Genomic DNA, 22135 nt, shown 5'->3' on the forward strand with positions numbered 1-22135 from the left:
AAGCCCATGGCCACCTGTTTAAGGATAGGGCTAGCTTGGTGCCAGAAATGCCCTTTCATTTCCACATGAGGCGGTCATCCCACTGCCCCTGCTGTGGTCCTAGAAATTCAGAGCCAGTGGCATCATAGCTCTGGCTATAATGTAAGTGGAGAGGGGTTTATCTGAACTTACTCTTATTTCCCATCCGAGTCCTGGCATTTGTCCTAGGATCTCTCCTTTAGGAGCAATTGGTACAGAGCTACAGTCAATAGGGAGGCACACTACTGAGTTTCCAGTCATCTCTCTTCTCAAGTCACCTGGTCAACTGTTGGGAGGGGAGGGAGAAACAGGCTCATGGTTTGTCTTCGGAATCATTGACAAAGTCAGGAAATGCCTGCCTTCCTCTGGGCCTGTTTCTGGTGTTGGCTCTTACGTTACCAAGAAACAAAACCCACTTGAACTAGCTCAAGAAGGCATCTATATTGTAGTAAAGTCTATCTCAAAAAAAAAACATCTTACCAGTGCAGATGTTGGAAGCATTCTCTTTAAAATCAGGAGCAAGACAGTATCACCTGTTTCTATTCAGCATTGTCCTGGAGCCTTAGCCAAATTTTTTTTAGGAAAGAAAAAGAAATTAAAGGCATAAGAATCAAAAACAGAGGAAGTAAAACTGTCATTATTTGCAGATCGTATTTGTTTGTATGGAACACCAAAAATATCTAGACAAGTGATTAGAATAACAGGAGAGGTTAGGAAGATATCTGGAGATAAGATACAAAAATTAATTATATTTCTATATATTGACAGTAATTAAAATATGTATATATTTTTAAATCTTTTATTTTAGAATATTTTTAGACTTACAGAAAAATTACAAAGATAGTACATATCCCTCACCCAGTTTTCCCCACTGTTAACATTTTACCTTAATATGGTATATTTAAAATATGTGTGTGTGTGTGTGTGTGTGTGTGTGTATAAAGAATATATATATCTTCTTTTCTTTTTTAAAGACCACATCTACAATAGTAATAAAACTATACACTGGAGTGAATCCAGCAAAAGATATACAAAGAATGTGTGTATGCAGCGAATTAAAATTTTGACTGGAAGACATCAAGGAAGAATGTCTAAGAATGCAGGGGCAACTCACAGACCCAAAGAGCAGGAGATTTCCCCAAGGCCTCCTGGGCACTGAGCCCTGGGGTGGAAGCATCTATTTCTCCACCTGTTCAGGGCCCATGTGGTCTGGCTTGTTCACTTCTCTCCATTTGCCTGACATGTCATAACCCAGCCTAGTACAGTTTTTCCTCTCGCTGCCTCCTGACTTCTTATGGAGGAGACCCTTTCTCAGGCTCTTCTCAGGCATTTGACTGCCTTCATCCCATGTCATACACACATGGTGAACGGTGAGTTCACCTCTCCAGGACCTTCAAACCTCAGTGCTTTGCACTGCCTGCTGTGGTCCTTAACTCACAAGTATTGGCCTCTGACCTCACAGGAATAAGGAAGGCCTCCACAATGCCAGAGAAATCCTGACCCGCCTGGGAGTGGAGCCATCTGATGACGACTGTATTTCGGTCCAGCACGTGTGCACCATTGTCTCGTTCCGCTCTGCCAACCTAGTGGCTGCGACGCTGGGCGCCATCCTGAATCGTCTTCGAGATAACAAGAGCACACCCAGGCTGCGGACCACGGTTGGTGTCGACGGGTCTCTTTACAAGACGCACCCACAGTGAGTCTGCCCTTTGCTATAATTGGCACTCAATACCCACCTGGGCTAAGGACTTTCTCCAGAGGGCAGACCTTTGCACCCAGTGAAGGTTTCTGGCAGACAAGATAATACGTAGTTCTGGGCAGAAAGGTCAGAGTTGCCCACCTGGGGAAATATCCAGCCCTCAGCCCTGGTGTTGCTTCTGCACTGCACTGTCATCTCTCCTCATTTCGTAAGTCTTGGTAGAGATTTCTATAGCTGCCAGGAGCACTGGGTGGAATATGTCTGTATCTTGAATTCTCTTGCTTGTCTGCATTTCATCAGGGACCTTCATCCTCACTGTAGCTCGGGTCATAGGTGTAGTGCCCACATTCCTATTTTAGAAGCTCCGATGAGTTTCTAAAGCCCCTTAAACCCTCAGATAGTACTTTTTAAAAATGGGTAACTTGTTGATGCTTTGCATCTGAGAGACAGGGAGGGATTAAGTTGTTAAGTGGTCCCCATTGATGCTGCCTTCTTGTGTATTGGACGCCTTAGCGTCAAAAGCCTTCTGTGGCCCCTAAGGACATGGCCTGAATCTATTAAAAAGGCTAAAGGTGAATTCTAAGTCTTCATGTTCCGAATTTTAACAAGAACTGCCTGCGACCTGATTTTTTTGTACAGGATCTCAGGTATTTCTCCCATTGTATATATGATGTGCCTGTGAAGTGGCCTTGCAGATCCTGTGCCTTCATACCCAGTTCTGGTAACAGTTAAATAAGGATTGACTTAAACTGAAATAGTTCAGTGTTGCTGAGGGGATAGGGTTTGAGCTAGTTAGCTGCTATTATCTGCCAGGTTCATAATTTTATTTCTTTATATTCTTAGAGTTTTTGTAAAATTCTTGATAATGCAATTAGCCATCTTTTTTTTTTTAATTTCTTGGCTAAGTTTTGGACAAGACAGCTTAGGGATTTACATCACATTAAAATAATTTTCTACTTGCGGTAAAATACACGTAATATAAAATGTATCATCTTAGCCATTTTTTGAGTGTACAGTTAAGTAAATTTAAGTACCTTCACGCTGTCGTGCAGGCCATCACCACCAGTCATCTCTAGTATTTGCCTTATGTATTGAGGTGCCCCTATGTTGGGTGCATAAATATTTACAATTGTTATATCTTCTTCTTGGATCGATCCCTTGATCATTACACCAGTCATCTCTAGAACTCTGTCATCTGCAACATCACATTTTAAAAAATAACTTTGATTAAATACTGATTATTTCAGCAATAAAATATTTTTGGTATAGAAACTTCAGATAGTTCAGAAAATTACAAAGAGAATAGAAGTCATTGTTAATCCCATCCCCTGGAGCTGACCGCTGTTAACATTTTGAGGTTCCGGTTTCCCAGTTTCCCATGGCAGGCAGCCTTCCATACTTATAACAGACCACAGACCTGGAGAAAGTTCTGTGTCTCACTGAGTCCTGTCCTAAAGTCCTCTTCTAACCACTAAAAAATATCCCTAGTCTTGGGGGCTGAGGGAAAGGGCCAAGTGAAAATGGAAAACAAGAGAGAGTCTTGCTTGATTGAGCCCTTGCTCAGCGCCAGTTATTCATCGAAGATGTGGTGAACTCACTGAGTTCCCACCACATCACTGTCAGCCAGATGCTGTCATCCACATTGACTCCAAGGTTAAGTAACGGAACAAGGTCCCCTGGTACGGAAGTGGGGACACTCACCCTGTCTCCTGGTCTGACTTTTAAACACTGGGCTCTTTTGGGCTCTTTCTTGACCACTGTGCTGTATTATTTCCTTGTCATGGTAGACAACAACATTTTTTTGGATCCTGAATTTTCTGTATTTGATATTCTTTTTTTTGTTTGTTTTGGCCTCGTGGCATGTGGGATCTTAGTTCCCTCACCACGGATCAAACCTGTGGTCCCCTGCAGTGGAAGTGCAGAGTCCTAACCACTGGACCACCAGGGAAGTCCCTCGATATTCATGTAACAATGAGAGCCCTCTCTTTTTATGTGTCACTGTGGGTGATTTCAGTTTCCCCTTTTTACCTGTCTGCATTTGGTAACTTTTCTACAGTGGATGTGTTGTGTGACTGGAGTAATGTGGAAAGCAAGTGTAGAAAATGGAATTAAGGTGTACAAGAAGAAAGGGGTCCTGGAGGTCCCTACAGTCCGGCTCAGTCGGCTGTTGTGGCCCCCACACCCCAGGTATTCCCGGCGTTTCCACAAGACCCTGAGGCGCTTGGTGCCCGACTGCGATGTGCGTTTCCTCCTCTCGGAGAGTGGCAGCGGCAAGGGGGCTGCCATGGTGACCGCAGTGGCCTACCGCCTGGCTGAGCAGCACCGGCAGATAGAGGAGACCCTGGCCCACTTCAGTCTCACCAAGGATACGCTGCTGGAGGTGAAAAGGAGGATGCGGGCCGAGATGGAATTGGGGCTGGGCAAGCAGACGCATGACAAGGCCGTCGTCAAGATGCTGCCCTCCTTTGTCCGGAGCACTCCTGATGGGACAGGTGAGGACCTCTGTTGGGGGCTGACATGCCCCTCCCGCTTCTCATACCAGTGGCTGACTCACGGTAGGGCTGCAGGGTGGTTGGCTTCTCCAGTGGGTGCTCTACACTGGGGTGGCATGATTTTGGCAAGAGCTACAAACTCACTCAAACCTCTCTCTTCCATTTTTACCACCGACTTGCCGTGTGTGTGACTCAAGGCAGTCTATTTCCCCTGGTCCAGCCTCCCAGGCAGGCGCTGTCTCTAAAACCACAGCCCTGTTCAGAATTAGAAAGTGTTCTTAAGAGAACAGAGCTGGGCAGATCCCGAAGCACTGAGATTGCTATAGGGCCTCTGATAAACACAGGAAAGTAGAAGGATAAACACTCACTGCCCCTACCTAGGTCCTGGTGGAGAGGCACACAGAGGCCTGGGGATTGTTATACCCGGGTAGATTGGAGCTCAGCGTCCAACCCCGTACTGCTGACCTTGCTGGTCCTGTTGGAGCTGAGCACTGGGGGGATGCTGATGACTGTTTGTGATATGAGTATGTCCTATGTGTAAGCTACTTACTCTTGCATTATAAACCACCGTGAAACTTAGTGGCTTTAAACAGCAACCACTTATTGTGGCTCAGGGGACCCTGGGTCAGCAACTTATCGTTGCTCATCTGGGCCAGGCTTGGCTGAACTTTCATTCATGCATCTGCAGTCCCTGGGAGGCTCTCCCTTACATGTCCAGCATTTGTCTGTCAGCTGGGGTGTAGGAGTGCCTGGCCACGTGTCTCATCCTCCAGCGGGCCGCCGGTCTTGTTCACATGGTAACAGCGGGGTCCACAACGGAGAGGGAGACCTCAAAGCCTCTTGGAGGCCTAGGCTGGGGCTGGCTCAGCTCCGCTTCTGCCACACTCTGTTGGCCAAAGCAAGTTATAAGGCCAGGCCAGATCCAAGGGGAGGCGGAAATAGATTCCATCTTTTTTTTTTTTTTTTTTGTGGTACGCGGACCTCTCACTGTTGTGGCCTCTCCCGTTGCGGAGAACAGGCTCCGGACGCGCAGGCTCAGCGGCCGTGGCCCACGGGCCCAGCCACTCCACGGCATGTGGGATCTTCCTGGACCGGGGCATGAACCCGCGTCCCCTGCATCGGCAGGCGGACTCTCAACCACTGCGCCACCAGGGAAGCCCAGATTCCATCTTTTGACGGGAAGAACTGCAAAGTCACTTTGCAAAGAAGCCTGCATACAGGGAAGAATGATTGTGGCCATCTTTGTAACACTCTACGCATTGACATATATTATTAATTTTTATATGAGGTTCCCTAAGGTCAGGTCATTGTTGCCAAGCTTTTTAGTAGCCTGGTAAAATCTATTTGTTTACTGTGACAGATGCTTCATCCATGGGGCCATTTGTCCTTCTAGCGTGGCTCAGAGGCTGCGGTGGTCATGAGTTGGTGCCCACCCTCTCTGAGCCTGGGCTGTGTGCTGAGGGAAGACTTAACAGCTTCTCCCCTATATTTAATATGTGGCCTCCTCCCTTGAAAGTCTGACGTCTTGGGGCTACTGGCTGCCAGGAGGCAGTACTAACTCTTCTTGACCTTCTTTATGTTCTTGACCACAACAGAGCACGGTGACTTCCTGGCCCTGGATCTTGGAGGAACAAATTTCCGCGTCTTGCTGGTGAAAATTCGTAGTGGGAAAAAGAGAACAGTGGAAATGCACAACAAGATCTACGCCATTCCCACAGAAATCATGCAGGGCACTGGGGAAGAGGTGAGACAGGTTTGCTTTTACACCACCATGGCATATGTGCGTCACAGACCTGGCCAGTGGCATCGTTGGGCCCCAGAACCTGCATGTGATACATGCCGCTGTGCAGTTGTGTCTGTGTGGCCCGAAAGCATCAGGTACATTCAGCCATGCTGGGCTTAGGATGCTCAGGGGCTGGGAAGATACTAGGGAGGGGGGCTTGCTCTGCATGTGTCGGGGGCGGGTGTGTGTGTGTGTGTACTTGTATGTATGCACTGAAGGTGTGAAACTAGAGGGTACATGAGTAAGCCCTTCTTTTCTCCTAAAGCTGTTTGACCACATCGTTTCCTGCATCTCTGACTTCCTGGACTACATGGGCATCAAGGGCCCCAGAATGCCTCTGGGCTTCACGTTTTCGTTTCCCTGCAAGCAGACGAGCTTGGACGCGGTGAGTCTCCTTTTTCCAGGCATTAGACACCGGGCGGTGCTGACTGTCACTTGGCCAGTGTGGGTCAGCTCTTGAAGCCTCCTCCAGCCTCTGTGTCCTCCCTCGATTCTGGGACAGTTTAGCTGTCACAGTGGGTTGACCCAGGCCTTACGCCACACCCTCCAGCACATCTTAAGACTCTACTCTTCTTTCATCTTATCATTTAAAGAATTCACCTCTTCTGGGAAGCCTTCTGGTCCTCCAGGCAAAAAGAATCTCACCCTCGTGAGTGTTCCCTGTTTCCTCTCATGTTGCCTGGTTATAGCACTTCTTACACAGTTTTTAGTGATCTTTGGTGTGTCTCTTTTCTGCGACGTTGTATGCTCCTTCAGCCAAGGACCTGTGTTCCCCACAGGCCCTAGCACAGTGTGCTATCAGAGAAGATGCTTAATAAATGTTTATTCAATAAATGGAATGAACCAGGGCTCAAGGTCAGGGCTTGAGCACCTGCTGAGGACCACGAGCTGGCCACACAGTTCCTGCCCTAAGGAAGCCGCCAGTCTAGTGGAGCATCTCAGCCTACTCCAGCAACACCGGCACCACGCTTAGGGGTGTTGGCAGGCCCGGGGGGACGTTCTGTGTGGAAGGGAGCGGTTGTGCAGAATCATGCAGGCGAGACCCATCCTCTGTGTTTTCACAGGTAGAGGTATGGCCAGGGAGCAGGCCCTGGTGTTGGCATCACATCACACGGGACCTTAGGCCAGGGTTTGAGGCACATGATTGGCAGCACTTGGCAAGCTGGGCAGGGCCACCTGCCTCTAGAAGCCAGTTAATCCAGATCATAGTGCTGACTTGGGTCTTTTTTCCTTCTTAATAACTCTTTTAGATCTCAACAGGTGGATCCATGTAAACTTGGTTTTGCAGTTTTGAAAAGGTCTGGTGATTTTTAAAAGCCGTTCACTTATACCGTCATCATAGTGAGGGCACACCCAGCAAGTATATACACTACACTCCAATCAAACCTAAAGTTTACTTTAGGTAGTAACAGTGTTACTAAAAATTTGCATCTCTCCACTTATGTTTTTGGCAAACTGTTCTTCAGAGGAACTAGTTGGTTATACCACGGGCAGCACCATTAACTTTCTATGCCTCAGTTTCTCCATCTGTGAAGTGGGGATTACAAACCAGACCACTGTGAGGACAGTGAGGGGGGGGCAGGCCTGCGGAGGACTCTTTGTATTTTATTGGTTTATGCTTAAGATGTTCCAGCATCGTCTCACTATAAATTCTTAGCAGGTGTTTACTCTGGAAGGAGGGGGTGGAATTTTGTATTCTGCCTAGAAGGATTAATGACACAGGACTCTCCCACTGCCCTTCCTATTGCAGGGAATCTTGATCACCTGGACGAAAGGTTTTAAGGCAACTGATTGCGTGGGGCAGGATGTAGCGACCTTACTGAGGGATGCGGTAAAAAGGAGAGAGGTAACTATTAAAAGGATGTTTTTAAAAATCTTTCATGGGCTTCCCTGGTGGCGCAGTGGTTGAGAATCCGCCTGCCGATGCAGGGGACACGGGTTCGTGCCCCGGTCCGGGAGGATCCCACATGCCGCGGAGCGGCTGGGCCCACGAGCCATGGCCGCTGAGCCTGTGCATCCGGAGCCTGTGCTCCGCAACGGGAGAGGCCACAACAGTGAGAGGCCCGCGTACCGCAAAAATAAAAAAATAAAGAATTCATACGATACAGAACCCTGTGACAAGGGTATTAAGGTTTCCCCAACTGATGGCAATAAAAGAGAGCAGAACAGTTTTGTGTTATTAAAGGATAGTTTAAGGAATGTAAAATCATGGCTCTCCTCCAGCTTGAAAAAGGGAAAAGCAGCCCCTGGCCGTGGGGCACAGCCTGGCACTGCTGCAGAGCACAGCCGTCATCACAGCCCCCTTGCGACCGCGATGAAATCAGATGAGCAGGAAGCGCTGCGTCGTCATGGCAGAACTTGGCACGTGCTCAGAGATGGCCCTGCTTCCAGACAGCATCCAGTCCTGAGCAAAACCCCACTTCTTAGAACCCTCCCTAAAACCACCAGCACAGGCTCAGATCCTATAACTGTGCTTTCTAGTACTTTCTGGCACGCACCATGGGATGTGTTTGCCTGTGTTGCAACCAACCAGTCAGGAAGTGCAGCTTTGTCCACTGTGGGTATGTTTCTGGTGGTCTTTGGCTGGAGGACATTGACTGACAAAATATAAAATGAAAAATTCTGAAGTTTTTATTTAACTCATTAATTAATGAGGGAATCAGTTAGAAGTTAAAAAAAAAAAAAGGTCCGTTCAAGTGTCTCCAGTTCAGAAGGGCAGATTAATTAATATACACAAGCAGTCAGGGAGGCTGAAATGTATGGGTTGGAAGAGGGGTCGATTGTTCCTGGAAGAGGGTGCTACACGACAGCTAATATTTCATTGAAAAGAAACCTGATGCCCTCTTTTTGCCCATTTCACAACTCTTAATCTCAGTGTTCTTCCAATGTACTTTCCATGCATATACCAACATACACACATTTAAAAAATGGGAGTCATACCATGTATACTATATTACAGCTGACTTTTTTCACTTACTATGAAATAGGAGTCTTTCGTGTCGCTACATAGAGGCCAACCTCATTCACTTTCTTGGCTGTGCAGGATTCCAGAGTTTGCCCGAACCGGGCCTTACATGCCCCTTTTGATCTAGATTTGGGTTGTTTCTCCTTCTGGCTTGCATAAGTCACGCAAATACCCTTGTATGTGCCTTTGTGTACCTGTATGCTTGTCTCCGAAGAACAGATTCTAAGACATAGATTTGGTACTTCCATTTTGCCCTCTGAAAGGCTATACTACTTTAACCTGGCAAGAGAAAGAGTTACTTGGCCATTGTCCCTTGTCTCTTCTCCATTCCGCAGTGCCCACTGGGCTGCCTCTCTAGGACTCATTGCCATCTGTGAAATGGGTAGAATACCTCCTTTCTTCAGAGCTCGAGCTTCAGATACATCATTAATAGTAGATGTTCAGTGAAGAAGCACTTCATTACCTTTCACAGGCTGGTAGGGAAACTCTTTCAGGTGATGCACCAGCAGCTTTCTGACTGCAGTGCAGCAGAGTGACCCTGCAGAACTCAAGCCGGGCAGCGCTGTCCCTCCCCTAAAGCTAAACCTGTGTCTCTTTCTTTCCAAAGGAATTTGACCTGGACGTGGTGGCTGTGGTCAATGACACGGTGGGCACCATGATGACCTGTGCTTATGAGGAGCCCACCTGCGAGGTTGGACTCATCGTAGGTGGGTGTCCTGGAAGGTCTTTTTCTGGGGCAGGGTAGGCTGGGTTTTCCTGTTCTGTGGGGCCCTGAGCCAACAGCTCAGCCCTTAGTGTGAGACGGTATATCTGTCAGCACTGTCCCCTTAACCACCTCCAGAGTTTCATCATGGCCTGAGGCTGCAGGGCTCTCCAGGGGTTTCCCCTCCCAACACCCAGCCCACTAGGCTTCCAGTTGACGTAAGCAGATTGTCAGCAGGAACGGAGCTCTCCAGGAGTGCGGCCCCCAGGTGGCTCACACGGCCCCCAGCGGACGGGGCCTGTGGCTGGGAAGAAAGCAAGCCTCCTCTTCTCCTGACTGTGGAGAAGGGCCAGAGGGCAGTCTGGGCGCCATTTGGCCTTTAGCACCAGTGGTCCCAGCTGCTGAAGTGGGAGGCATATTACTGAGCCAGAATCTGGGTCTGCTCACCTGTACACAGTAAAGCCAATCTACTGATACTGGGTTGTGGTGAAGGAAGAGTGCAGCATTTTTTATGTTTTGTTATGTTTTTGGGTTTTTGCTGGGGGGAGCGGGGATAGACAAAGAGTTAGATTAGCACAGGACCGAAAGGGCAGCGTTTACTGTGAGGCGCCATACAAGGAGTCCAGGACAGCCAATGCTCAGAAAGCCTGAACTCCTCCAAACAGTTCAGCACGGCCTTTTTATTTATTTTTATTTTTGCTGTGCTGGGTCTTCGTTTCTGTGCGAGGGCTTTCTCTAGTTGTGGCAGGCGGGGGCCACTCTTCATCTCGGTGCGCGGGCCTCTCACTGTCATGGCCTCTCTTGTCGCGAGGCACAGGCTCCAGACGCGCAGGCTCAGTAGTTGTGGCTCACGGGCCCAGCTGCTCCACGGCATGTGGGATCCTCCCAGACCAGGGCTCGAACCCGTGTCCCCTGCATTAGCAGGCAGATTCTCAACTGCTGTGCCACCAGGGAAGCCCCCAGCACAGCCTTTTTAAAGGCCAGGTGAGGGAGGGGCGTCTTAGGGTCTGTGATCAGCTCATGCACAATTCTCTGGTTGGTTGATGGTGAGGTAACAGGACGGTGTCACAGGGGTTAACATTATCAGTCCTTAGGCTCCAGCAGGCCTGGGGCTATGTTCTCAAGGTCATCAAGTAGCTAAAATCTTCCGCTTGGTGGGGGTTTTAGCATAAGTAAAACAACTTAGGGAATGTGCATCAGACACTATTATCTAGGTACTTCAGAGAGGAGCTAAAGTAGAGGATATGGGAGAGGGGTCTGTCCCGGGAAGGCCCCATAGGGTCCTGCTCGGTTAGAGGCAGAGGGATTATCTGGCTTTGCAGGTTGTTCCCTTATGATCCAAGCACAGTAGGGGTCTGGGCCTTGAGAGCACAAGATTCCAGAAGCTTCTTGATTTTAGGCTACAAGAAAAGCATTTGCCTAACTGATGCTGTTCCTAATGTCAGGGATGCTGGGAAAAGGCCCGGTTTCTTAGCTAACACCTGCAGAGCATCCCTTGGCAGAGAGAGTCAGCAAGCAGCCTGCTGCGTGGACCTGGGAGATTGGGAGAAGGCCCCAGCAGGCTGCCTTCCTGGTGCCAGGAAGCCCTTTTCATTTGTTAAACCACTTTTGGCTCCTGTGGAAATTTTAAAAAGCTAGGGAGCAGCTCCAGGTAAATGTCGTTTGGGGCCTGGCTTTGGGGCTCTTTGTTTCTTCCTTTCTTTTGCAAATCTTTCTTTCTCCACCCGGCCCCTCCCTTCCTTCTGCTTATGAATGGGCTTAGGTGTGAAATGCAAAGCTAGAGTGACACAGCACTTTCTCTGCTTGGGCCTGACCTCACCTTCCTGCCCAGAGGTCAGGCCCGCAAATGCCGGGGGTCCGGAGGTGGGGGGTGGGGGTAGGGGGTTCTCCTGCTGCCTTCAAAGTTACTCTTTCCCTCTGTCATCAGTTGATCTCTGCTCAGAACGCCCATGAGCAAGAAGTATAATTTACATGTTTTGGCTTTCTTTGCACCCCTTCCATTTCTGGGGCTCCTCTTCTCTCAGTTTTACACTTTGGGTGAAAGGGAGTCGAGAAAACAAAAATAATCCAGTTATGTTACCCGAAAACTGGGTTAGCTTCTTGGTGGGTGTCCAGCCAAAGGACACAACCAAACCAAAGATCAGAAGGAAGGATTTATTACTTGCAGCAAGTAAAGAGAACACTGGGGATCTTTCCCAAAGCAGTGTCTCCTCAAACAGAAAAATTGGGGAAGTTTTAAGCTAAGGGTACGTGCATATTCATGAAGGGGCTTGGGCAGAGGAGAATTCGGTATAGAATTGGGGCAAAGGTTGACAGAGTCCAGGCTTCAGTTGATTTAAGTCACGAGGGTCAGGAAAGGTCAACATCACCATCCCTTAGGTTACACTTGATCTGGTGGTTGAGTGCCCAGCGGAGGTTTAAATTCTGCAAAACAGCTCAAGAAAGTGCTTCAGGCTAATCTTTACCACTGAAACAGAGCTAGGAGTCTTTACAACTGATTTATGATCTTTGCTATTGTTACTTCTCATGCCTGGTAACAGTTGGTCCTTTTGTTCCCTTAAAATCATTATTACTGAGACCTGTTCAAGAGCAAGCAGGCTTAGACCACAAAATGGCTTAGGCCAAAACGGCTCCTCTTGTATCAAGAGAGTCATGCCTGTTAGTCTTTCTCTGGAGACTCCCTACCCCGTCTGCTTACAGTTACACAGTCAGAAGCATCTGTGAATTCTACTTAAGTTTCTTTAAAGGGCATAAAACAGCCAGAGCCCACTTGTCTAGCTGGTAGAGGTGTCCTTGTGTCCCTTAAGGATGTTGAAAATCCATCGACCTCTGTCTCCCACCCAGGGTGGGTCCACGGTGCTCGAGGGCCTTGCGGCTGCAAGTGTAACCCCTGGCCAGCAGCATCAGAATCACCTGCGAGCGTGTTAGAAATGCAAGGTCTTAGGCCTCACCCCAGACCTCCTGAATCAGAAAATCCATCTTAAACAGCTCCTCAGGGGATTCAGGTGTATGTTAAAATATCTGTGTGAGAGACTCCTTGGTTAGTTGACTGGTTTTTAAATTTCCCGTCCATTCACTGAGACGAGGCCAGTGACCACAAGTTTGGATGTCTAGCTATTAAATCTGCTGTGAAAGTTTTAGAACGCTTCCTCTCAGCATCTGTACCTAACTACTCCTAGTCGAGAACAGCAAACAGTTTGTGGTCCAGCCCTAGTCCCTGGGGGGGCCACAGTCTGACTAGCCCTGCCCTGGGGAGGTCAGGGATGGAGATCAGAGGCTCCTGGTCCCCTGGAAGCCGTTTGTCTGTTTGTGTGTATACAGTGTAGGGGTGCACTCAGGGAAACATCCCTTTTCTCAGGAGAATCATCAGAATCTCAAAGAGATCTGTGATACCAAAATGGTGAGGAACCTTTAGAAGGGCACCGTTGAGATGCTCAGGACACTGTCCTTCCCTGAACTAACTGTGGGCCTCATTCTGGAACACACAGGAGAGTTTATTCAGGCAGAGTCCACGGCCAAGTTTGATAAGAAAAGATAAGTGGACATACATGGTGGGATAGACAACCCCTCCATGTAATATTTTATATGTATGTGTGTATGTACATATAAATACAGTATATGTGTGTGTATGTATATGTGCAGAGAGAAGGAAAGAGAAATAGAGAAATATCCTTCCAGTCTGAATGCTGCCTGAACTTCTACCATTGAAAATACATCCCTTTGTTGTAAGACCATCTTGTATTAAAATAAACATAGCCCTGTGTGGACAGGTAAACACACGAGGCTCTCGGTGTTGATGTCTTAGTATAAAGTAAGTTAATCAAATGCTCTGGGCAGTTTTAACTCTGATTTTGCCTTTATATTTTGAGATTTTTCCTGGAAGACATTGGGAAAGTGAAGCTATTACTTTGTTCATCTCAAAAGTGTGCCCCTCTCTGTGGAGCCCCAGGCCCCAAGTCTATCTGCAATCCCCCTACCCACTAAGCATGGTGGTGTGGCCATTCATTCTCTCCTCGTGTATTCCAGGGACGGGCAGCAATGCCTGCTACATGGAAGAAATGAAAAACGTCGAGACGCTAGAAGGAAACGAGGGCCAAATGTGTATCAACATGGAGTGGGGTGCCTTTGGGGACAACGGGTGTCTGGATGATATCAGAACGATCTATGACAAACTGGTGGATGAATATTCTCTAAACGCTGGGAAGCAAAGGTAATCCCACCTGGTGGAGGAGACAGGATGGGAGGGCATTCTGCCTGTTACAACGGAAGAAGTTTCTAGGAGTGGGGTTTGCACAAAGCCTGGAGACTGTGGTCCCTCAGGTTCACTCTTGACCTTGGCTTTTGGCCCAAGGAGAGCAGAGAACTTAGGGGTGGGGGGTGGTGGCAGCACATGGTACAAGATGGCCCAGGGTTGATGTTCTGTGCAGGTGCCTCTGGGGACAGGGTAGCAGTGGCCACACCACTCCTCTCAGTGACCGTGTTTATCCTGCAACATTCTGGCCTTCTCATTGCTCTCTGTTTCTTCCCCATCAGGCTAATAGAAATCTGTTGGTCAGCAGGTTTTTGCCTTGTTTAGTAGGACACATTTGACCTGCAGTTGTTAAAGGGCAAGGGGCAAGGGAAATTAGGACGTCGCCAGCGGGAGTGGGGGGCTCCCCGTCACTGGTGAGGCAGAGGCCCGCCACCGCCAGTTCCTCCTTTTCCCATGGCAGACCTCCTGCACCACCTAGTGGCTAATTGGATCTTTGCAGCTCGGGTGTCAGGGACCCTCCCCAAGATGGCAGTGTCCACCCTTCCCAGCATAGAGACAAATGACCCCTTGTCTCAAGCTCCCAGGGATCAGGCCATCCTCTGCCACAGCCAAGACGAGGTGGTCTAAGCCGTGCCCCCAGGAACAGAATGAAGAGCTGGGGGTAATACCTCCCAAACATAAGTGATTCTCCAGCTAACCTCAAGATTTTTGTCTTTTCCAAATACCACCTATGCTTAACGTTTTTCTTTAAATCAGCTTGTATTCTTACGTTTAATGAGGGAGGAAAACCAATATTACCATAAAATGGATATAGTGTAGAACAGCGTTGTTTCAATCCTAGCTACTGTGCCTACCAACAGCTCTACAGGAAGACCCCCTTTGTTGTAAGGGAGCTCAGTAGAGGTTGGAAGTGGTTAGAGCCATATCAGCATCAAACTTATCAACACCAAGGAGATGTCTCCTTGATGGAATGAAAAGGACTAGATGGGAATTGATGATAGGAGTTCTATTTCGTGTTTTTCCTGTGGACCACCCGAAGTCTTCTGGAGTATCCACATTCCAGTGGAGTCGTGCCAGCTTGGGGACACTGGGATGGGGTGTGTGCATGGAAGCATTTAAAGCCCATGCCATTTCTTGAGGCTCCTGAGCATGGAGAGGACAGGAATTAAAAGCCCCCACGAACAGGTGACCCTCAGGGGCGTGGTGGCCACCTGGGTCCTCCAGCCTGTGTGGCTTTATCACTCTGTGGGTACTTGACCAGCACTCTGGGTTTTGGCAAAACCCTCCAAAAATCTAGTGGGAACTTTCCCTGTGTTGTCTTGTTCCTTTAAGCCGTTTGCTGGCTCTACAGGTATTGATTGAGCACCTGACTGAGAGCAACGCTGAGCTGTGCTGGGCCCTGGGACTCAAAGCTGAGCAAGACACACATTCTCTGTCCCCTCGAGGCTTTCACTGCAGGGAAGGGGCGGAGGACCTGTGTGTGCTGTGAAGAAGGGAGGGTGCATGGGAGCTGAGATAGGCAGGGGGAGGACAGACCTCTTGGAGCCGTGCTGGGCAAGTTGAGAGCTGAGAGCTGGAGTGGGGTTTCGCCAGGCAAAGGCAGGGAGTCAGGTGAGGAAGAGGATGGTCCAGCAGTGAGACAGAGTGCTGGTACTTTTGCGTCTGATCCTGGGAGGGTTGGGGATTCCTCAGTCCTTCCCGGTCTCACGCTCTGCCTCTGCCAGGGAGCACGGGGCTGGGTGCACGGGTTGGTGATGCCGGTGAGGCACAGTAAGGCGCCCGGGTTACTGTGAGACTGCAGGCTTCATATAGACACCCAGTTCCCTCCTCTCGTTCCAGGTATGAGAAGATGATCAGCGGTATGTACCTGGGTGAAATCGTCCGCAACATCTTAATTGACTTCACCAAGAGGGGATTCCTCTTCCGAGGGCAGATCTCTGAGCCGCTGAAGACTCGGGGCATCTTTCAGACCAAGTATCTCTCTCAGATCGAGAGGTGAGTGGGCACGGCCTTCCCTATTAGAGGTGGACCTGGCCAGGGGGCCGTGATGGGGGCAGTAGGCAACATAGGGGACATTTTGGCCATTTGGGAGGGTTTTGTTCTTCCTCTGGAGTAGTAGGCCCTGAGCAGTTGCATTTTGAAGTTCCATAATTTTACCATAAATCATTTCCTTTCATTCATCGTGTATGTTAGGGCATTATATTGATTTGTTTGAGATCATCCTGTGTGTAAGTAGGATACATTCCAGGATAGGAAAGGTGCATCACAGATACTTGTATTGAAGGACCATTGAGGCCAGAAGAGCCAAGCACCCCTGGTCTGGCCTCACCCTCTTTTCCTCTGAAAGGCAGCCTAGGATGCATAGCTCCCCGCCCACCGTGCCCCCCAGCAAGCTGCTTCTGTCTTCCTCCTGTTTTTCTCATGTAGAGTGAACATTTCATCTGTGCCTTTGCCATCTCCCACAGTGAGCTGTGAGAAGAGGTGGAAAAGTGCTCAGCAAAAGAGCTTGTGCAAAAGTCACCTTCATACTAGAATGGTCACGATAGCAGCACTGACATTGGCTCGGCTCGGGTCTGCCCCTCGCTTTCGCCCAGGCCTGCGTCTGTAACCTTCAGGTAGAACTCACTGCCCACCAGAACCCACGCGGTGAAGTGCTAGCTGCAGACAGCGGCCCTGCGGCACTGACCCTGGAGGACTTGGGCACGTGGAGTGATGGTATTTCACAGCTGTGGGGGGACGGGCACCATGATAGGGAACCAAGCTCCCCACTGCTTTCTCTCCTCATTCTAAGTTCACCCAAGGGCCAAGTGTGGAAAATAGGAGCCAGAGAAAAATGAGAAGAAAATATCGGTGAATACTTCCTGTTAACATTTTTTTATTGTGGTAGATATTATAACATTCAATTCACCATTGTTACCATTTTGGAAGTGGACAGTTCAGTGGCATTAAGTACATTCACGGTGTTGTTCAGCCATCACCACCATCCATCTCCAGAACTTTTTCATCATCCCGAACTGAAATTGTGTACCCATTAAACACTAACTCCCCATTTCCCGCCTCCCCCCAGCCCCTGGCAACCACCCTTCTACCTTCTGTGTCTATGAATTTGACTCCTCTAGTGACTTCATGTAAGTGGAATCATATAGCATTTGTCCTTTCACACTGGCTTATTGCACTTAGCATAATGTCTTTAAGGTGCATCCATGTTGTAGCATGTGTCAGAATTTCCTTGCTTTTTAAGGCTGAATAATTCCTTGTATGTATACACTACATTTTTATCCATTCATCCATCCATGGACACTTGGGTTGCTTCCACCTGTTGTCTGTTGTGAATAATGCTGTTATGAACATGAGTGTACAAATACACAATTGAGTCCCTGCTTTCAATTCTTTTGGGATGTATACCCAAAAGTGGAATTGCTGAATCACATAATTATTTTACTTATTTATTTATTTGGAGGAACTGCCGTACTATTTTCCACAGTGGCTGTACCATGTTAACAGCCCACCAACAGTATATACAAGGGCTCCAACTTCTCCACATCTTCGCCAACACTTATTCTTTTCTGTTTTTGTTTTTCTTTTAATAATAGCTATCCTGATGGGTGTGAAGTGCTGGGGAAGGTCCTTTCAAGTGTGATAGCAAAGGAAGAGATCATAAAGAAAAAAATGCCAAATTTAGCTGCATAGTTCTATAAGATAAAAACAAAATCAGTCATCAAGCTTAAAAGACAAACAGAAAACTAAGGAAAACATTTGCCTTATATATGCAAGATGCAGAGCATGGCATGGTGGGCAAGAGCTTTGGCAGGTCTGGTCTTGAGACCTGCTCTACCCCATTGGCTGTGAGCTTTGGGTGAGTTACTCGATCTCTCCGAGCCTCAATTCCCGCATCTTTAAAATGGGAATAATCATACATGGATCAGTTGGCTGTTAGGAGGAGGAATAAGGTGATGTATGTAAAGCACGTGTCACATAGTAAGTCCTCAAAAAAGGCTGACTGTTCTTGCCACTGCTGTTGTGTTTATCATCGGTCATTGTCAACTCTTTCAGTTTAATGAGGAGACAAATATCTCAGGAGAACAAGAGTTTTGGTATAAGGTAGTTCATATGGCCAGTAAACAAAAACAGTAATCCTCACTAATAGAGAGGAGCACAGATTAAACCAGTGTGATGCCATTCTTACCAAATTGTCCAGTGTTTTTAACTTTTAAAAAAAATTTATTGGGCTTCCCTGGTTGTGCAGTGGTTGGGAGTCCGCCTGCCGATGCAGGGGACACAGGTTTGTGCCCCGGTCCGGGAAGATCCCACATGCCGCGGAGCGGCTGGGCCCGTGAGCCATGGCCGCTGAGCCTGCGCGTCCGGAGCCTGTGCTCCGCAACAGGAGAGGCCACAGCAGTGAGAGGCCCCCATACCGCCAAAAAAAAAAAAAAATTTACTTCTTTTATTTATTTTTATTTTTGGCTGTGTTGGGTCTTCGTTGCTGTGCGCGGGCTTTCTCTAGTTGAGGCGAGTGGGGGCTACTCTTCGTTGTGGTGCGCGGGCTTCTTGTTGCTGTGGCTTCTCTTGTTGTGGAGGACGGGCTCTAGGTGTGTGGGTTTCAGTAGTTGTGGCACGTGGGCTCAGTAGAGGCTCCGGGCTCTAGAGCGCAGGCTCAGTGGTTGTGGCGCAGGGGCTTAGTTGCTCCGCGGCATGTGGGATCTTCCCTGACCAGGGCTCGAACTCGTGTCACCTGCATCAGCAGGCAGATTCTTAACCACTGTACCAGGGAAGCCCCTTTCCACTGGGGACAAGTAAGGCCAAATACTCTGTTAGAGACAGTAAATTGATATAACTTTCAGAAAGGCACTTGGCAATATGTATCAAAAACCCTTTGACCGAGAAATGTATCCTAAGGGGACAGTCTGACTTGCACCAACAGGAACAGCATCAGAGTGTTACTTTATATTAGCAGAAAATTGCAAACAACTTAAATTTCTCTAGACTGGCTAAATAAATTATGGTCATCCCCAGAATAGACTACTATGGCAGCTTTTACCAATCTTGGTCTCAGACAAGGAGGTGGGAACTTGCTCAGATGTATGAAGCATGAAAAACAGCAAGAAAGAAAACCATAAATAAAGGACAAGCCTGCAACATTGTTAATCAACTACACTGCAGTATAAAACAAAAATTTTAAAATAAATAAAGAACAAGCCTATTCACATATCAGGACAAAGACATTGTTTAATGATATCCAAGAAAAATAGATTGGAAGGAAATATATTTAAACGTTAATAGTATTTTCCCCAGTGTTGGGATTGTAGATAGTTTTAATTTTCCAATTTTTATTTTTCTAGATTTGCTAGTTTTTCTACAACTTAACATGTAATACTTTGGGGATCATTAAAAAAAATAGACAAGTAAATGTTATTTTGAAGGGGAGAGAAAACCCCATGACACTTTTCGTGGATAAGTGCAGTGATTTGGGGCCGGCTCCTTTGGAGTCGGCAGCTTCTGTGCTGCTCTCGTGGGTCCTGCTTCATCTAGCCTCCTGGCTTTTGTCCCCCACAGCGACCGATTAGCGCTGCTGCAGGTCCGGGCCATCCTCCAGCAACTTGGCCTGAACAGCACATGTGACGACAGCATCCTCGTGAAGACCGTGTGCGGGGTAGTGTCCAAGAGGGCTGCACAGCTGTGTGGCGCAGGTATGGCTGCCGTGGTGGACAAGATCCGCGAGAACAGGGGGCTGGACCACCTCAACGTGACTGTGGGCGTGGATGGGACGCTCTACAAGCTTCATCCGCAGTGAGTGGGGCTTCCGGTGGGGATGGGCAGAGCTTCCTGGGCAGGCAAGGCCCCTTTATGGCTATGGGACATCAGGATGTGATTCCCACCAGGAAAATTCCTCAGCAGGACACAGCCAACCTGCAGGCTGTGTGGTCAGGGTGGGGCTTGTCTGGGATGAGGAAATGAGCTGCTCTGAAGTTTACCTGGGATGCCTGGGGAGGTGGAGAAACGGCTTCACTTGGCCAGCTCACACCTGTGGCCTGGCATTTCCTGCTTTCCCCTCCTCCTGGGCCTCTCTCATCCAGGTGGGGAGCAGGAAAGGAGGTAAGGGTGGGTGTGCACTTACCCATCAGCCTGGCCGGGAGGCTGTGTTTGGTAAGCGGGTAGAGGGAGTGAAGGAAAGCGGAAGAGGGCCCACTGTCTTGTTCACCTGCTAAATCAGTTTGTCAAGAGCCTTGGAAGGCAGGAGCGGTTTTGGCCCTGGGCTTTGTAGCAGGGAGGCGGGTGGGATGTGACCTCCCTGACGTTTTGGTCGGGTATCCAGCACCCCATATGCTGGAGGAGGAGAAGTGAGCCCATCTGCTCTTTGATCTACCACACATCCCAAAGCTTGGCTCTTATGAGTAGAGTGACCATATTATTGTCGAAATGGAGGTACTTTTGCCAGCCAAGAGAGTGCTACTAATAATCACACTGGGACTGTCCCCAGTCAACTGGGCCGCTCACTCCACTTAAAAGCAACCTCACCCAACTCAGTGTAGGCATTGCCTGCCTACGTCATGGCCGTGGCTTGGGATGAAAGCATCTGTTGGGCTGCACCCCGACCTCTGTCTCTCCACCTTTATAGCTGTCCTCGTTGTCACTGTGGTTTAGAGCTAGGCTTTGGAGCCGCGTGCGCATGGACATGCTTGGTTTTAATCTTGGTACCACCATGTAGGAGCTGTGCTCAGTGGCTTCATCTCTGCCCCGTCTCCTCTTCTTCATGGGAAAATGACCACCGGCAGGCCGGACATTACAAATATAAAGTGTGGGACGCCTAGTAGGAATTCAGCAAAGGGCAGTCAGTATTTCCTCTAGGAGCCCCACTGCCCTGAGTGTTCATGGGGGTGGGGGGCTCCCTCTCTTAGCTTCAGGTGCTGGGCTGGGGTCTCAGAGGACTGCAGCTGGGGGTGGGTGATGTTCGTTTCCATGCAGCCTGCTGAGCTGACCCAGTGCCGGACCAGCTTGGCCCACAGGTCCCAGCACCCCTTCTTGGTTTTCTGTCCCCTCGGAGCCTCAGGCTTTGAGGATGGGAGCCGTCTGGGTGTGTTACTCATGCCTTAACCCTCAGAAGGTGTACAGAGCAGCTGGTTTTGGATTCTCTGTTGTGCCTCCCTGCTGCAAATTGTAACAGGACTGGCTGTAGACCCACTTTCTCCCAGACGTTCTCAATAAGCCACAGCTGCTTCCAAGCAGCCCTTCCCATCTCGCTTCCCTCCTTATTGTTAGGGTGCTTCAGCGTCTTCAGGTGGGTCCGGCATCTCTCCTCATATTCCTCTGCCTACCCTTCTCTATTTTTGTCCTTTTTAGTTTCTCCAGAATCATGCACCAAACCGTGAAGGAACTGTCACCAAAGTGTAACGTGTCCTTCCTCTTATCCGAAGACGGTAGCGGCAAGGGAGCCGCCCTCATCACGGCAGTGGGCGTTCGGCTCCGGCAAGAAACGAGCAGCTAAGAGTCCTGGACCCCCCAGCCTGCTGCCCTTCCAGCACTTCTCTCTTCAAGCAGCGCCCCCCTGTTCTGCCCAGCGAGCTGTGCTGGGAGACGCCAGCACCAAAGCCCGCCAGCACCACCGCGGGGAGGAAAACAGAAGCCAACTAATGGCGCGTAATGTAGGGTACAAAATAGAGTGTGTGCTGTTGGTAATCTCCCTGACCTCCAGATCCCTCCTCACCCGCCCTGCCACTTTGCATGATTTGACTTCAACCTGGTCGTACGTTCCCCACATGTGAAGTTTAGTGGCGTCCGTTTCTAACTTATGCATTAGTCCAACAGTTATTTATTGGCCCAAAATGAAAAGTCACACCATCTGACAGGCCTTATGGGCCTCCGCAGCCCGTCCTTGGGGATGTGTCCCCCGTGTGCAATGCATTTTCACCAGCAGACACTGCCGGGACTCCTCCCACGGGTGCGTCAGCCGCCGCTTCCTCCCGGCCCCGCACCCATTGCTGTCTGGGGTCCCATCAGGGCGTGTCAATGCCACTGAACTGTGTGTCCGTGGAACTGGTCATAGCCACATTGTGACAGTCTTGCATCCTGTCTGTCTGGGGGAGGGGAGGTGGGCAGTCCTGCGGGAAAGTGTCTTGTCTCCGTTTGGGTAAAACGAACCAATCAAGAAACAGTACGCTCATTGGAATTTCCCATCGCTTTTGTGAGCCATGTTGTATGACCTAGTAAACTTTGTACCAATTCAAA

General features: G+C 48.9%; 1 protein-coding gene across 1 annotated transcript in view; it reads left to right on the forward strand.

Moving 5' to 3' along the window:
- The window catches only part of HK1 (hexokinase 1), a 70843-nt gene extending 48708 nt beyond the window's left edge, over nt 1–22135 (forward strand). The window contains exons 9-18 of the mRNA XM_029201207.1: nt 1481–1714; nt 3905–4209; nt 5805–5953; nt 6258–6377; nt 7743–7838; nt 9565–9664; nt 13687–13870; nt 15752–15907; nt 19466–19699; nt 21251–22135. Coding sequence (XP_029057040.1) covers nt 1481–1714; nt 3905–4209; nt 5805–5953; nt 6258–6377; nt 7743–7838; nt 9565–9664; nt 13687–13870; nt 15752–15907; nt 19466–19699; nt 21251–21395 — 1723 coding nt within the window. The 3' untranslated portion in view covers nt 21396–22135. The remainder of the gene's footprint in view (nt 1–1480; nt 1715–3904; nt 4210–5804; nt 5954–6257; nt 6378–7742; nt 7839–9564; nt 9665–13686; nt 13871–15751; nt 15908–19465; nt 19700–21250) is intronic.

This window comes from Monodon monoceros, unplaced genomic scaffold (assembly GCF_005190385.1).
Source record: "Monodon monoceros isolate NGI ecotype Baffin Bay Population unplaced genomic scaffold, NGI_Narwhal_1 Super_Scaffold_4, whole genome shotgun sequence".
NCBI lineage: Eukaryota > Metazoa > Chordata > Mammalia > Artiodactyla > Monodontidae > Monodon > Monodon monoceros.